We start from the raw sequence: 14225 nt of genomic DNA, 5'->3' as shown, positions 1-14225 counted from the left end.
ATTTGATTTATCATGATTGCCCCCCTCCTACCATATCATTGTGGCTTCTTTGTCTTTGGATGTAGGATATCTTTTTTTTGGTAGGTTCCAGGATTTTTTTGTCAGTGTTGTTCTGCAGTTAGTTGTGATTTGGGTGTTTTCATAAGAAGAGGTGAGCTCACATCTTTCTACTCTGCCATCTTGTCTCTGCCCCCCATAATATCTCTGGCCATCAGTGACCTTGACAAGAGCAGTCAGTGGAATGAGAAGGGCAAAAATCTTACTGGGCTCAAGGAGAGAAATTAGAAGCAGGGAGCATTGGAAACAATTACTTTCCTTCATTTAACAGTCACTTTTTGAATAAGAAAATAAACAGCAAATATAACTAGATATTTTTAATGAATATAATTAAGAGTCTTGAAAAGAGTTTCACAGATGATTAGTATGGTTTTGTGTAAAAAAACAGATCATTTATTAAGTCAAGGAAGTTCCTCTCTATTCCTAATTTAAGGTTTTTATCATTTTTTAAGTGCATTATTTTCTGTTTTTTTCTGTGTTAATTGAAATGGGCCTAAGATTTATTTCCTTTATTTGTGATTGATGGATTTTTCTAACATTGAACCATACTTTCATTCTTAAGGTAAATCCTACTTGGTCACATAGGATTTTATTGTTACTATTATTGTTTTTATTTTGTGCTTTTTAAAAATGGATTGATTTATGAATTTTATTTTAGAGTTTTTTCAATCCATATTTTACAGTAAGATTGGTTTTTAATTGTCTAATATTGTCACTGTCTAGTTTTAGTGTCAGGGTTATATTATTAGCCTGATAAAATAAGTTGAGTAGTTTTAAATAGTTGGCATTTTTTTTCTTAAATAGTTGACATATGAGATTATCTTTTCCTTGAGGATTAGAGAAAGCTACCTTTGAAAGTATCTGGGTTTTCTGTCTCTTTTAAGAAGGGAGCACTTAGTTATCTATTTCTTTGATATTTATTAGCTTATACAGTTTTTCTTTTTTTTGAGCTGGTTTTGGTAATTTATTTTCTGGAATATTACCCATTTTATCATGTTTTCAAATATATTAGCATAAAGAATGTTATTGTAAGTTTTAATAATCTTCACTATGTCTGTAATTTTTCCAACTTTTTCATTCATAATGTTTTATCATTTTTTAAATCAGTTTTGCTATACATGTCTTTCTTAGTACATTTTTTAAAAGAACCAACTTTTTTATTTTGTTGGTCTTCTCGTTAGTTACTGTATCAATTTAATTGAAACATTAATTTTATTTCCTTTCTTCTAGTTCCTTTAGGTTTACTCTTCTCTTTTTCTGTCTTAAATTGAAATGTTTCATATTATGTTATTTCAGGAGACACATAATCTCAGCTTGTCCCACTATTGGTGCTAAGCTTGATAATTTCAGTTAAGGTGGTAACTGCTAGTTCTCTCCATTGTTAACAGGCCATTATTCCCTTTGCAGTTACTAAGTAGACTTAGGGTAATTCTTTGTGCAAATATTTTATTACCTGACATCATTTCATCTAATGAGTTTAATAACCAAGGATGATCTTTACCCTAATCATTTGTTTCACTGGGGGTTGCTAATGATTTTCTATTTCTATTATTCTTTCTTCATTTATTAGGTGGTAGTATTCTGTTAAGAAGAGTTTCCCCCTTTTTTTGTACCCTCTTTTTATTTTATTTTAGTTAGGTGTGTGTTTTGTTTTTTGCTTCTTTTTAAATTATTGTTTTTATTTTTTTCAGTTTATTATAATCAATTACAGTCATTATTGTTTTTGATGCTCAAGCTGTCCCAAATGTGGCTAGTAGGAACCCCTTCAAACTGGCCTTTGTGTTCTTTTGACACATCTCCATGAACCTTTGAACACTTCTTGCTTTCTGACACAAAATGACCTAAGCTTACTTTTTACTCTCCCTGCCCCAGACTTGGAATGAGCTATTAATTAATGGCACCGTCTTGACTAAAAGCTGCCCACTGTTCTTCTATTGTGCTATTTTCTGTTTTTAGAGTTCATTATTATTTGCTATAATAAAGTTTACAGAGACTTTCCTGGCAGTCCAGTGGTTAAGACTCCACGCTTCCACTGCAGGGCGTACAGGTTTGATCCCTGGTTCGGGAACTAAGATCCTGCATGCCACACAGTGTAGCCAAAAAATAAATTAATTAATAAAATGTGAAGTTTACATATTCCATTCTCTTGTCTTATGAGTTTCCGTTGTAAAATGGTTTTGTGGTGGACCACCCAGAAGGTGGGAAGGAATGCTTCTTTTTTCCACTAATTGAGCGATACTGTACATGTAACTCTTAAAATTTAAAGCTCTCCTCACCTCAGCTCCTTTAGGTAGTATATTCTCTTAAAACCAATAGACTATTCATGTATTAAGACAGTGTTCCCCAGTCTTTTTGGCACCAGGGACCAGTTTTGTGGAAGACAATTTTTGCATGGACCCGAGGTGGGGCTATAGTTCAGGTGCTGTTGCTAGCGATGGTTCAGGGGTAATGCGAGCGATGGGGAGCAGCAGATGCAGCTTTGCTCGCTCGCCTGCTGCTCACCTCCTGCTGTGCGGCCCGGTTCCTAGCAGGCCACGGACAGGTACCAGTTCGCAGCCCAGAGGTTGGCAACCCCTGCATTAAGATGCTTGGCTAAAATGGATAGGTTTAGCTGCATACCCTAATGGTAATGCTAGCTGGCATTGAAATGAAAGCTTAAAACACCCAGTGGGTATTCTTGGGGACAGAACTTAAACCAAAACCAATTTGGAGTACTTTATGATTATTATATAAAATCTCAGTTTCCCTGGAAGTAATTCCTTTTGAGGAATTATTTACAAAACTCTTGAATTCTACTTCCATTTTATTAAGGCAGTTAAAAATCCTATTGCTTTCAGGGTTATTTTGGTTCAGGTAGGCTCAGTTTATTTGGATTTGTGACACAGAAAAAAGTTAATCAAGAGTGTAAAATAAGTTTAGGAGGATAGATACTGGGCCCAGCTCTGTTGCCTTACCCCAGCATTGGCCATGGCTCTCAATAAGAATGGGTGTTTCAAAGTGGCAGAGCCCAGCTCCTCACCTACAATGTGCTAGGAGCTACAAGGTAGTAGAAAGAGATACTCTCTTCATAGCCATCCTGACTGTACTTCAAAAGTTCTAATAGGAATTAACAGAATAGATAAGTATATATCTGGATATGAAAAGGTAGCTTCTACCACTAAGTTATAGTTTCAAGATAAATTTCTAGCGATCTTCTGATTTGTGCTTTGGGTGATAATAGGAAATTATTGGTATAGATATTTTGCCTCACTAAAGATTAACACTAGATTTTGTAGAAATACTAAAAAAAAAATGAGCCTTTAGAATTTGAATTTTAAATCATTACTCCATCATATTAATTTTATGATTGAAGTAGAGACTTCAGTTGAAGTAGAGACTGAATGATTTAGACTACTGTAACAGCCATTGTTGCTAATGTGAATCTAATCCAAATCATGAAGCATCTCAAAAAGTCTAAAAAACTTTGTGAGAATGATTATTTTTTCATTTAATTTGCTTTGGTGATTTTTCTGTTTTATTCTTGTGTTTAATTTTAAACTGTGTAAATCTTTGTGATATAAACTGTATTTATAGCTTACATTCTCTACACTGTTGGTAAAGTATCATGGATACCCTTGTGCAATAAATATTTACCAGCTGTTGCAGGTCCTAACCAAAGGCTTAGTGCTCTCTCTGGCACAAATCACTACAGTTGTCATCTTTGGCAGAAAGCTGACATTTAAAATCTTGGCTAGAATTATTTTCCTTAAGCAAGGGAAACCTGTGGAGTGTTGAATTATTCAACCCTTTTTTTAATTTGACAACTGAGGTTTTGCCTTATCCAAATTTTAATAATTTATATGATATTTATATGCTCACCAGAGATCAACTTAAGCTGTTAGCTTATTAGATACTCCTAATAACACACTGAGTGCTTTATTTAGCTTTCATCTATATCTCTACTTGTCAATTTTCCATTATTTTTCCTTTTTGAAGATGAGTATATATATATTTTTTAACCTCAAAGAGAAGCTCTGTTTTATAAAGCATTAATTTGCCTTTTGAGCTAATAAACAGTTCTATTCGGAGGATTCCTTATCTCCATGAGAAGAAAATTATGGCTAACGAAGATATAAAGTACGAAAAACTTTTTATCATAACTCTTGCTGTGAATAAAATAATAGTGAACATTTATTAATAATGATAATGTCTTCCTCTCCCTTTGACATTTTCCCCCTTTTTAGGAGGTATTTCAGTACTTTATAAAACTCAACAGACTTCTACTTCTCACACCTGGCTATTAAATTTGTAAATGTTCATAGGATTTCCTTTACTGCTTTCTCATAGTATTTCTGAAGACTTTCCAGCGCTTCTTAGTACTACTGCATCTTAAGGACTTATCCATTTAAATTAATAGTATAGTCATCAAGTATCCACCTTACTTGTTTACATTTTTAAATGAAAAAGAGGAAATAATTTATTGAGCTTATGAAACAACATTTAGGATCTGTGAAATGCATATTATTTCATAGGTATAGACCTAACATTGTAGTACTTGAATGAAAAGGAAATAAGAATTACCTTTAAAAAGCAAAGGTTTTCTCCCTAGTTGAAATAGTATGATCATACTGATAAAACTTTTTCCAGGAATTTTTGCCTATTAAACAAGAAAACAAAAAATCCCTTTCAGAAAACATGGATGCATTTGAAAAAGTGAGAACAAAATTGGAAACACAGCCACAAGAAGAATACGAAATCATCAATGCAGAGGTAGGATATCTTATATCTTTTTTTTAAAATCTGATATTACCAGTCAGGATACAAATAAAATGCCTTGTGATTTATAAACATAATCCAACATCAAAATTAGACTGCTTTTGGCCTTTAAAATATGCTGAAAAACTTAAAGAACAAAGAGTACGTTGAGTATGGTCCTTTAAATAAATTATAAAGATCAAAGCCAAGATGAATTTCCAAGCATATAATGTTAATTCTGGTTTTTGGAAAAAACCAATTCTGTTTTTAAATTTTTTAAATACTCCCAAGGAGAAGTTCAAATGAAACTAACTCATAATGTTTTATTACTTGAAAAGTATTTTATTGTTCTATCTGTACTTTTTTAATAAAAGAAAATTCACTTTACATAGTATAATACCATGAAATCCAAGTATTTGCTTGACTGTTTTGTGGTTACCACAGTCATAAATATTCAGTTGAAACAGATTGCACATGCATGTTGAAAATTTTTCGATAAGATTGGAAAACAGAACCACAGCTTATGAATGAAAATTACATACGTAGTAGAATGGAAATAGCAATAGGTTAAGAATGAGGAATTCCAGATTCAAAGTATGCCACTAAATAGCAAGTAGTAATTGTCTTAAGCTACCTGAAATCATATCAATCAGTTGCATTTAATATGTAGGAATTAGACAAGAGCATGATATATATTGGTAATAGTCTTTCAATCTTAAATTGTCTATATTTGTCACCCTCCCAGAGGGTGAGATGCTTTGTGTAAAATCAGATCAAACCGTGGACAATTGTCAGTGACAGCATATTTTAAAGGAAAGACTCTCAGAAAGTAATTGACTGGGTTTTCAGTCTAGTCTAAGTCACAGTTTCTGCATCTGCATCATTTTGGATTATCTTAAAGATGTCACTTGATCTCTGTTAATTGTCAAATGTTCCAGAAGTAAAGCTAAAGTGGTTTGTACAGTCATAGGTTTCGTTAATGCCTTCTCTTTGTTGCCTCTTACATTTATGTATTAGAAACTCCTCCAGTGATTGATTGTAAACATATGAAAACCATATCTTAATCACTATGTTGTAAAAAGTGATTCATTTTGTATCTTTTATATGTTCATTCATAGACTGCAACACGTCTGCTTATAAAAGATCTCATTTCTTCATCTTGACTAGTCAGATCACTAAACAATTAAATTGTTTTAAAATTATTGAATAAATTGTAATTAAGTAAACCATTTGTTTCTTTTCATTGTCAGATTAAACATGGTGGTTTTGTTTATTATCAAGAGGGCTGCTGTTTGGTTCGTTCCAAAGATGAAGAAGGTACAAAACAATTTTTCCTTTTAAGAAATATCTGATTTTTCAGGTTTCACATTTTTCATTGGAAATTTGGTATTGGTTTTTCAAAGGTATAGAAAATATCTGTTTTCAATTTCTGATTTTTTTCTCTTTTTTTAAATGAGTAGTTTTTTAATTTCTGGGTTTGCCTAAGATATAATTAACAGCTACATTCAAAAGCTTTGGCAGAGAGAATGAAGGTGGGAACCAGTATTTTTTGAGCATCTACCAAATCCTGGATAGTGTGCTAGGCACTATATAGACTATTCAGGGTCACTTACATTTTCTTACTTTTCTAGGTTCTGTATGGTCTACAAATATTAGACTATCACTATCAAGTAACATCACATAGGTTGATGCATTGAATAATATTGAATAGTGTAGGGTAGTATTAAATACTAATGCCATTTTCTGTACACATCAAACTGCTGTCAGTGTTCAAAGACGCCAAAATGTAGCCTCTTACAAAAGGGGAATGCTAATTTAAAACATTGAAATACACTTTAAAATTTTTTGAAGTATATTTTGTGGAATTATCTCCTTTATCCTTTTCTTTATGCAGCAGACACTGATAATTATGAAGTTTTGTTCAATTTGGAGGAACTTAAATTAGATCAACCCTTCATTGATTGTATCAGAGTTGCTCCTGATGAAAAATATGTAGCTGCCAAGATAAGAACTGAAGATTCTGAAGCATCTACCTGTGTAGTTGTGAAGCTCAGTGATCAACCTGTAATGGAAGCTTCTTTCCCAAATGTGTCCAGTTTTGGTAAGCCACCAACCAAAACAGTCTTCTACATTGAAAAGGCAACAGTAAAGAGAATTGTCCACACTTTGCAAACATTTTTACTTGCTCACGTGAGTGAATGAGAAGATGAATGCCTGATCTGTTTATCCCTGTGGACTCCATACCTTCCTCTGTGCCTCTTATTCAGGAGACCTTCCCTTCTTTAGTTAAATATCCGAATTCATGTTCATGTTTTTAAAAGTATTGTAATCAGAGTCCAGGTTGTACAGTGTATGTTAATATATCAGTAATTATTTGCTATTATTTAGAGTACATTTTCACATATAACTTGTCTCTTAATATTTTATTCAACTTTAAGCTTGGGTATGATTTTTTCATTTCACATCATCTTGTCAAGCCGTTATAGCACATTGCCCAGGGTCACTACCAAGGAACTCTGGAACACGATGAACTTATTCAATAAAAGCTATGATATTTTTACCAATAGAACCAACTTTAAATTTTATCATTTATCACTGAGTGATATATATGTTTATACTTTATCCTCCCTTTTCATTTTCTGCCATAAATTTCCCCATTGTTTAATAACTAAATGCTTTTGCAGGGAATAGAAATTATACCGTATTTAATTGATTCTAAGGCGTACCTCTTGTACATTTTAACCTGTCTAAAATCAGAATACATACTATACAATAATGTCTTACAGTCACTGTCAGCCAGGTGGCAGTCATGATGTAATTGTGTGAAAACTTTCATTGACAGCCTCTGGTAAGATCTAGAAAACACCATATTTGGTAGTTTGAGATATCCTGTGGCTTGAAAACAGACAGAAAACATTTAGGCATGAGAGAAAATGGTCGAAAATTTCCTCAGAGTTAGAGGTTGTAGATTTAAACATAATTCATCTCCTGAAAGCAAATGTGACTTTACCAAAGTCTTTCTTAAATATTGAATATTCATCTCGTATTTAGAAAGTTGAGTACCCTGAGACTAATAACTACTTGAAAACTTAGAATTGATGTAGTAGTATCTTATTTTCTGGAAATATCTCTGGCTTATAAATAACAGGGTTAGACATAGTCAAACCTATGTTGGATTTAGATTTCCAGGGATAAACTTGCACATCTCTTCTGTTTGGCACTCAGAATGCACTGTGCCTTTTTTTTTTTTTTAACTGTAAGTAGGTGGTTATATATAATTCTTTAATTATTTTCTTTTAGAATGGGTAAAGGATGAAGAAGATGAAGATGTTTTATTCTACACCTTCCAGAGGAACCTTCGCTGTCATGATGTATATCGAGCCACTTTTGGTGATAACAGGCGTAATGAACGTTTTTACACAGAAAAAGACCCAAGGTACTAAAACAATGCAATTAAGTCTTTTTCTTCAGAGTATTTCTCTAGTTATCTACAGTGCTGCTCTTGGTTGACTTAAAACATTGATTTTGGCTGGAATCAGATATAATAAGCCTAAGAGGAGCATAAGCATTCTTTTATAAGTGGTTTAGATTCAAAATTGGAAATTAGTTACATTCAAACTTCAGAGTGAACACAAATATATCATTAGACTCAAATGCTGAGTTACTAACATTCTCTCTGTACTGACACATGAGAGGAGTTGTTAATTAAACATTTAATATGGTTTCCATGCAGCAGTTATGAATCTCTTGTAAGTCATAACTAGAATAACCATGGTGTCAGTTACACAGAATTCACTATTTATTTCATATAGGTTATCTGAATTTTAAATTGCTTTGCTTTGAACCATGATATACATTGGGCTTTAAATTTTACTTTCCCCAATACTTTGGTAATTCCTCCTTAAAGCCAATTCTTTTTGCTTCAGGACTTATACCTCATATTACCACTTAACCAGGCTTGGGAGGAAATGATAATAAATCTATCTGGCAAAATCCCTTAACTCTTACCCAGATATACTTTTCCAAATGATTTATGATAAATTATTTCTTAACACCAGGGTCCTGTCACCTCTTACAGTATAATTAGGACAATGTCTGAACAGATTTTGCAAGAGAGAAAAATGATCTTTAACACCAAATCTATGACAGTAAAATTGATACCCAAAACAAGAAAAGTAACCCTTCACTTAATAAAATCTCAGAGCTGACAAGGACCTTAAAGAAAATCTTATACAACACCCAGTTTATATAAAGAACTTGAGGTCTGGAGAAATTGTATTATTCCAACCCATAGAACTAACATTCTGGGTTCAGTAATGCTGTCATTGCTTTTTTCTGATGATGATTGTTTTAATGAGAATTTACTAGAACCAGCTATTCATACGATCCACTACTTTGTGTGTCATTTGTCAAGGATATCTTTTGGAGATGACAGTTTAAGCTAGTAATTTATTGCATTGTATCAATGACTTATGATAGTGAGCCATTTTCCATCTTGTGAATAAAACTCAAAATTGACCCTATGAGCTATACCCTTGAATAAGGTACTTAGTTGCCATTTGTTGTTACTATCGTAAGTTCTAAGATTGAGTTATACATACATTTAAGATTCTTGATTTTTGGCTTCTAGCATGCTTTTTCTACCCCAAGAAGAATTGACTATAATTAAGTATGTTTAAACCTAGTTTGGCATCTGATCTCTAAAGCACAGATTAGTTTGTCGATTCTGAATATAGTTGACCCTTGAACAACTGGGGGTTAGGGGCACTGACTCCCGTGTGGTTGAAAATCCACCTATAACTTTACAGTTGACCCTCTTTATCCACTGTTCCATATCTTTATCCACTGTTCCATATCAGAGTATTCAACCAACCGCAGATGGTGTGGTAGTGTGGTATGTATTTACTGAGAAAAATCTGTGTATAAGTGGACCCCACCAGTTCAAATCCATGTTGTTCAAGGGTCAACTGTACTTAACAGCCCTAATCCAAAGGAAAGGACCAAGAGGGAAAAGCAGCATACCAGTAGAGAAAATGTAATAAAGGTCTTCGTAGAACTTCTAAGACAGAGCTGTTTTTTTTTTTTTACTGTGTTTGATTTGATCCCCAGGTTTCAGTATTCTGCTCTCACAAGTAAGGTTTGCCAAAATTACTCTATCACTTCTTTTTCTAGTTTCTTGAGGTGTGAAGTTTGTTTGAGATTTTTCTTTTTTCTTAATGTAAGTGTTTATTGCTATAAATGCCTCTATTAGAACTGCTTTTGCTGCATGCCTTAGGTTTTGGTGTGTAGTATTTCCATTTTCATTTACTTCAAGTTGTTTTTTTTTTTCCCTTTTGATTTTTTCTTTGACCCTTTGGTTGTTTAGGAGTGTATTGTTTAATTTCCTTATATATGTGAATTTTCCAGTTTTTTTCCTGTTAAGACTTATTTTGTGACCTAACACATAATCTGTCCTGGAGAATGTTCCAGGTCCACTTGAGAAGAATGGTTTTTTAATTTTTGCTGCTGTTGGACAGAATGTTCTGTATACGTCTGTTAGATGCATTTGTTCTAAAGTATAGTTCATGTTCAAGGTTTCCTTACTGATTTTCTGCCTGGATGATCTATCCATTGTTGAAAGTGGGCTACTAAAGTCCCCTACTATTATTATGTTGTCTATTTTCCATTCAGATCTGTTAATATTTGCTTAATATATTTGAGGGTTCTGATGTAAAGTGCATATATATTTATGCTTGTTATAAATCTTCTTGACAAATTGACACCTTTGTCATTATGTAGTGGCCTTCTTTATCTCTTGTTAGAGCTTCTGAGTTAAGGTCTATTTTGTCTGATATAAGTATAGCTACCCTTGCTCCCTTTTGGTTTCTACTTGTGTGCAATGTCTTTTTCTTTATTTTGAGCCTATGTATGTCCATGAAATTGATATGAATCTCTTACTATAGGCAGCATATAGTTAGTTCTTTTTTTATCTGTTTAGCCACTTCATGCCTTTTGATTGGAGAATTTAATTCATTTACATTTAGAGTAATTTATAACAGCTGAAGACTTACTAATGCCATCTTTTTCATGTTTTCTAGCTGCTTTGGATCAATAGTTCCCAGTTCTTCCTTTCCTACTGTCTTCCTTAATGAATTGATGATTTTCCATAGTGCTATAGTTTGATTCCCTTCTCTTTATATTTTGTGTATCTACTGTAGGTTTTTGCTTGGTAGTTACCACAACTTTACTGCTCTTTCTTAGAAAACTGTTACTTACAGAGCTGCTTGTGTTCTCACTTCCCTGTAACCACATGTCTGCCAGATAATTGACTGAGTAATTTATCTTTTGATTACCTGTGTCATCATTACACATAAATAAGTAGATAAAAATAGCAAAGGAAGTGTTGAAAATAAAGAGCAAAATAGGGCAGGGGATTTGCCTTACAACAATATATTAAAACATGTGAAGGCACAACAGTTAAAATAATACAAATTGACAGACTAATAAGAGACCAGAATAGATAACCCTAAAACAGACCCTAGAATGTAAATATTGAATATTTGGATGAAAATAATTTTCATCACTTCATACATCAGCATACATTCCTAAAAGATTTAAAGGATCTATTGGTAAAAATAAAACCATCAAAAAAACCAAATAACCCTAGGTGAAAATATATGTATTTCACTCAGCTTGGCTGAAATATTTCCAGAGCATAAAATCAATAGAAGAAATTACAAGGGGTAGTACCAATATTCTTGATTATCTAAAATATTAGACTCTTATGTCAGAAACTATTGTAAACAAATAAAATCCATTTGACAAAATGGGGGAAAGTATTTTCAACAAAAGGACAAGTTAATGTCCTTAATTTATAAAGAGATGGTTATAGACCAGTAATTTAAACTACATCACCAAGTTTAAAATGGACACATTGCAAAGAAATAAAATTGACAAACATAGTGATGTAATCCAATACAAAAGGAATTTTACCAAAATGCTTATCTCTGGGGAGTGGAATTCAGCGTTATTATCCTTCTTTATATTCTTTAGTATTTTCAGTATGAATTACTTTTGTAATAAGGAAACATGTAGGTAGAATATTTAAAGGCATCCAGTGTGTCAATATGAATTAATGTAATGCTCTTGGGATAGTATTTGATTATATTGATCAAGAGTCATAAAAATACTTAATCATTAAAACAGTATTTCTGTTACTAAGAGTTTATCCTAAGGAAATAATTATAGAAGTTAGGAAGAAGGACTTCCCTGGTGGCGCAATGGTTAAGACTCTGTACTCCCAATGCAGGGGGCCCAGGTTCATTCCCTGGTTGGGGAGCTAGGTCCCACATGCATGCCACAGCTGGGAGTTCACATGCCACAACTAAGGAGGCAGCAAGCCTCAGCTGAGGAGCCTGCCTGCTGCAGCTAGGGAGCCCACTGGCTGTAACTAGGGAACACACATGCCACAACTAAAGGAGCCAGTGAGCCGCAACTAAGGAGCCCACTGGCTGCAACTAAGACCCAGCACAACCAAATTAATTAATTAATTTTTTTTTTAAGTTAGGGAGAGGGAAACTATCTTCATGACATATTCCCTTTTATATTTATTACAATGAAACATTAAAATCTACATTTTTAAGAATTATGATAATTCAACTTGATAGAATATTAGGTAGCCATTAAAAATAATGATCACAGACTGGATAACTAATGTAGGGAAAGATGATAATATGTGTAAGAAGAAATGCAGGGACTTCCCTGGCAGTCCAGAGCTTAAGACTCTGCACTTCCACTGCGGGGGGCACAGGTTCTATCCCTGGTTGGGGAATTGAGATCCCATGTGCACGCAGCGCAGCCAATTAAAAAAAAAAAAAAAAAAAACCTAAATGCAGAATCCAGAATTGCATCTATATTTTTTAAATAACTACATCTATTTAAAGACATGTATAAAATACAATTAAGCCTTAGCAGGAAAAATAGAAAAATTAAAATAGTTAATTTTTTAAATGTGTGAGGTTAGTGAGATTGTGAGTGTTTTTCTTCCTATTGTTTGTTTTGTTGTAAAAACTAGGAGAGTAGGAAAAAGGATATCCAACATGCACAGAGAAGAAAAACAAAGGAAACTCTGTGTCCCTTTTCTTCCCTACAGTTACATTTCTCCTCTAGGAAGTTTATTTCCTCTTCTCAAGAAAAAGCCCTATAATCTATTAATGTGATTGAGAGTTAGATGATGTCTGTAGTTTACCTTGAAATGCATTTTTTAAAAAAAGATGGATTGATACATAGATATGCGATAAAGACAACATAACAAAATGTTAGCCATGATTGAATCTTAGTGGTAGGTATATCAGTATTTACCTTACATTTCTTTCATCTTTACTGTATGTTTGAAAATTTTTTATAATAAAATGTCAGAGAAAAATTATTTTGAATGCCTTTGGGGAGGAAATGAGAAATATAATAGCCAGTTTTTATAAGCAGTATTCACTAAGGAGTTTTTATTTTCTATCTACATTATAAATTAATATATATACTGAACACCAGTGAGATATTGTCATTAACAAGATAGCCTGCATTTGAAATTTATTGGGTTTTCGTATCTCTCTCTCCCTCTCTCTTTCTTCTGTGCAGCTTTTTTGTTTTCCTTTATCTTACAAAAGACAGTCGTTTTCTCACCATGAATATTATGAACAAGACCACTTCAGAGGTGTGGTTGATAGATGGCATGAGCCCTTGGGACCCACCAGTACTTATCCAGAAGCGAATACACGGGGTCCTTTACTACGTAGAACACAGAGATGATGAATTATACATTCTCACTAATGTTGGTGAGCCTACAGAATTCAAGGTAAATCCTGTATTTTCCTGTTCCCCATTTAGGCTCTTAGGGAGTGTTACACTAACATCAACATTTCTTGCTCTAAGAGTTTATTGTTTTGTAACCTTTGGGTATTGTAAAAGCTAATGCTACCTTCCTATGTAGAACCAATCCCATTTCTATTCCCTTAGAGCTAATATCTCTTCATATTTTAATTGTACCTAAAAAGGTTAGTAAATGAAAAGATACTCTAACCTGAATATATTAGTTATCAAAGCCAAAAACTTCATGGCTTAACAAACTTTTATAAGCTCATGATTTTGTGAGTCAGCAGTTTGGATTGATCTCGGGCAGTTCTTTCACTGGTCTTGACTAGGCTCATTGATAGTTCCACAGTCAGCTGGCTGTCAGTACTCTCACTCAAATGTCCATTGGTTGACCAGTCAGCTAAGCACTGGGCTATACCCACCCAGCAGGCTAGCCTGAGCTCATTCATACGGTGATGTTCACACTTCAGCCCTGATGCAGAGTTAGTTCCTTCAGCTCTTCATAAAACAGTGAAGACTATTATGGTCTGGTTTTCAGTGGTTTCATCTCTGGATGCTGTAGTAATCCTGTTCTGGTACCTAGATCT

The 14225-nt window shown here is 33.5% G+C and overlaps 1 protein-coding gene across 8 annotated transcripts in view; it reads left to right on the top strand.

Moving 5' to 3' along the window:
• The window catches only part of PREPL (prolyl endopeptidase like), a 45458-nt gene that overhangs the window by 11774 nt on the left and 19459 nt on the right, over positions 1-14225 (top strand). For 4 of the 8 annotated variants that reach the window (XM_055089164.1, XM_055089163.1, XM_028496779.2 and 1 more), the window contains 5 exons: positions 4684-4806; positions 6042-6108; positions 6686-6892; positions 8092-8227; positions 13405-13621. In XM_055089164.1, the coding sequence (XP_054945139.1) occupies positions 4684-4806; positions 6042-6108; positions 6686-6892; positions 8092-8227; positions 13405-13621 (750 nt within the window). The remainder of the gene's footprint in view (positions 1-4683; positions 4807-6041; positions 6109-6685; positions 6893-8091; positions 8228-13404; positions 13622-14225) is intronic. The other 4 variants (XM_024118676.3, XM_007111386.4, XM_024118677.3 and 1 more) reach the window with 2 other exon arrangements.

Source organism: Physeter macrocephalus, chromosome 12, assembly GCF_002837175.3.
Source record: "Physeter macrocephalus isolate SW-GA chromosome 12, ASM283717v5, whole genome shotgun sequence".
Classification (NCBI taxonomy): Eukaryota; Metazoa; Chordata; class Mammalia; order Artiodactyla; family Physeteridae; genus Physeter; species Physeter macrocephalus.
This window is presented reverse-complemented; position numbering and strand designations above follow the sequence as displayed.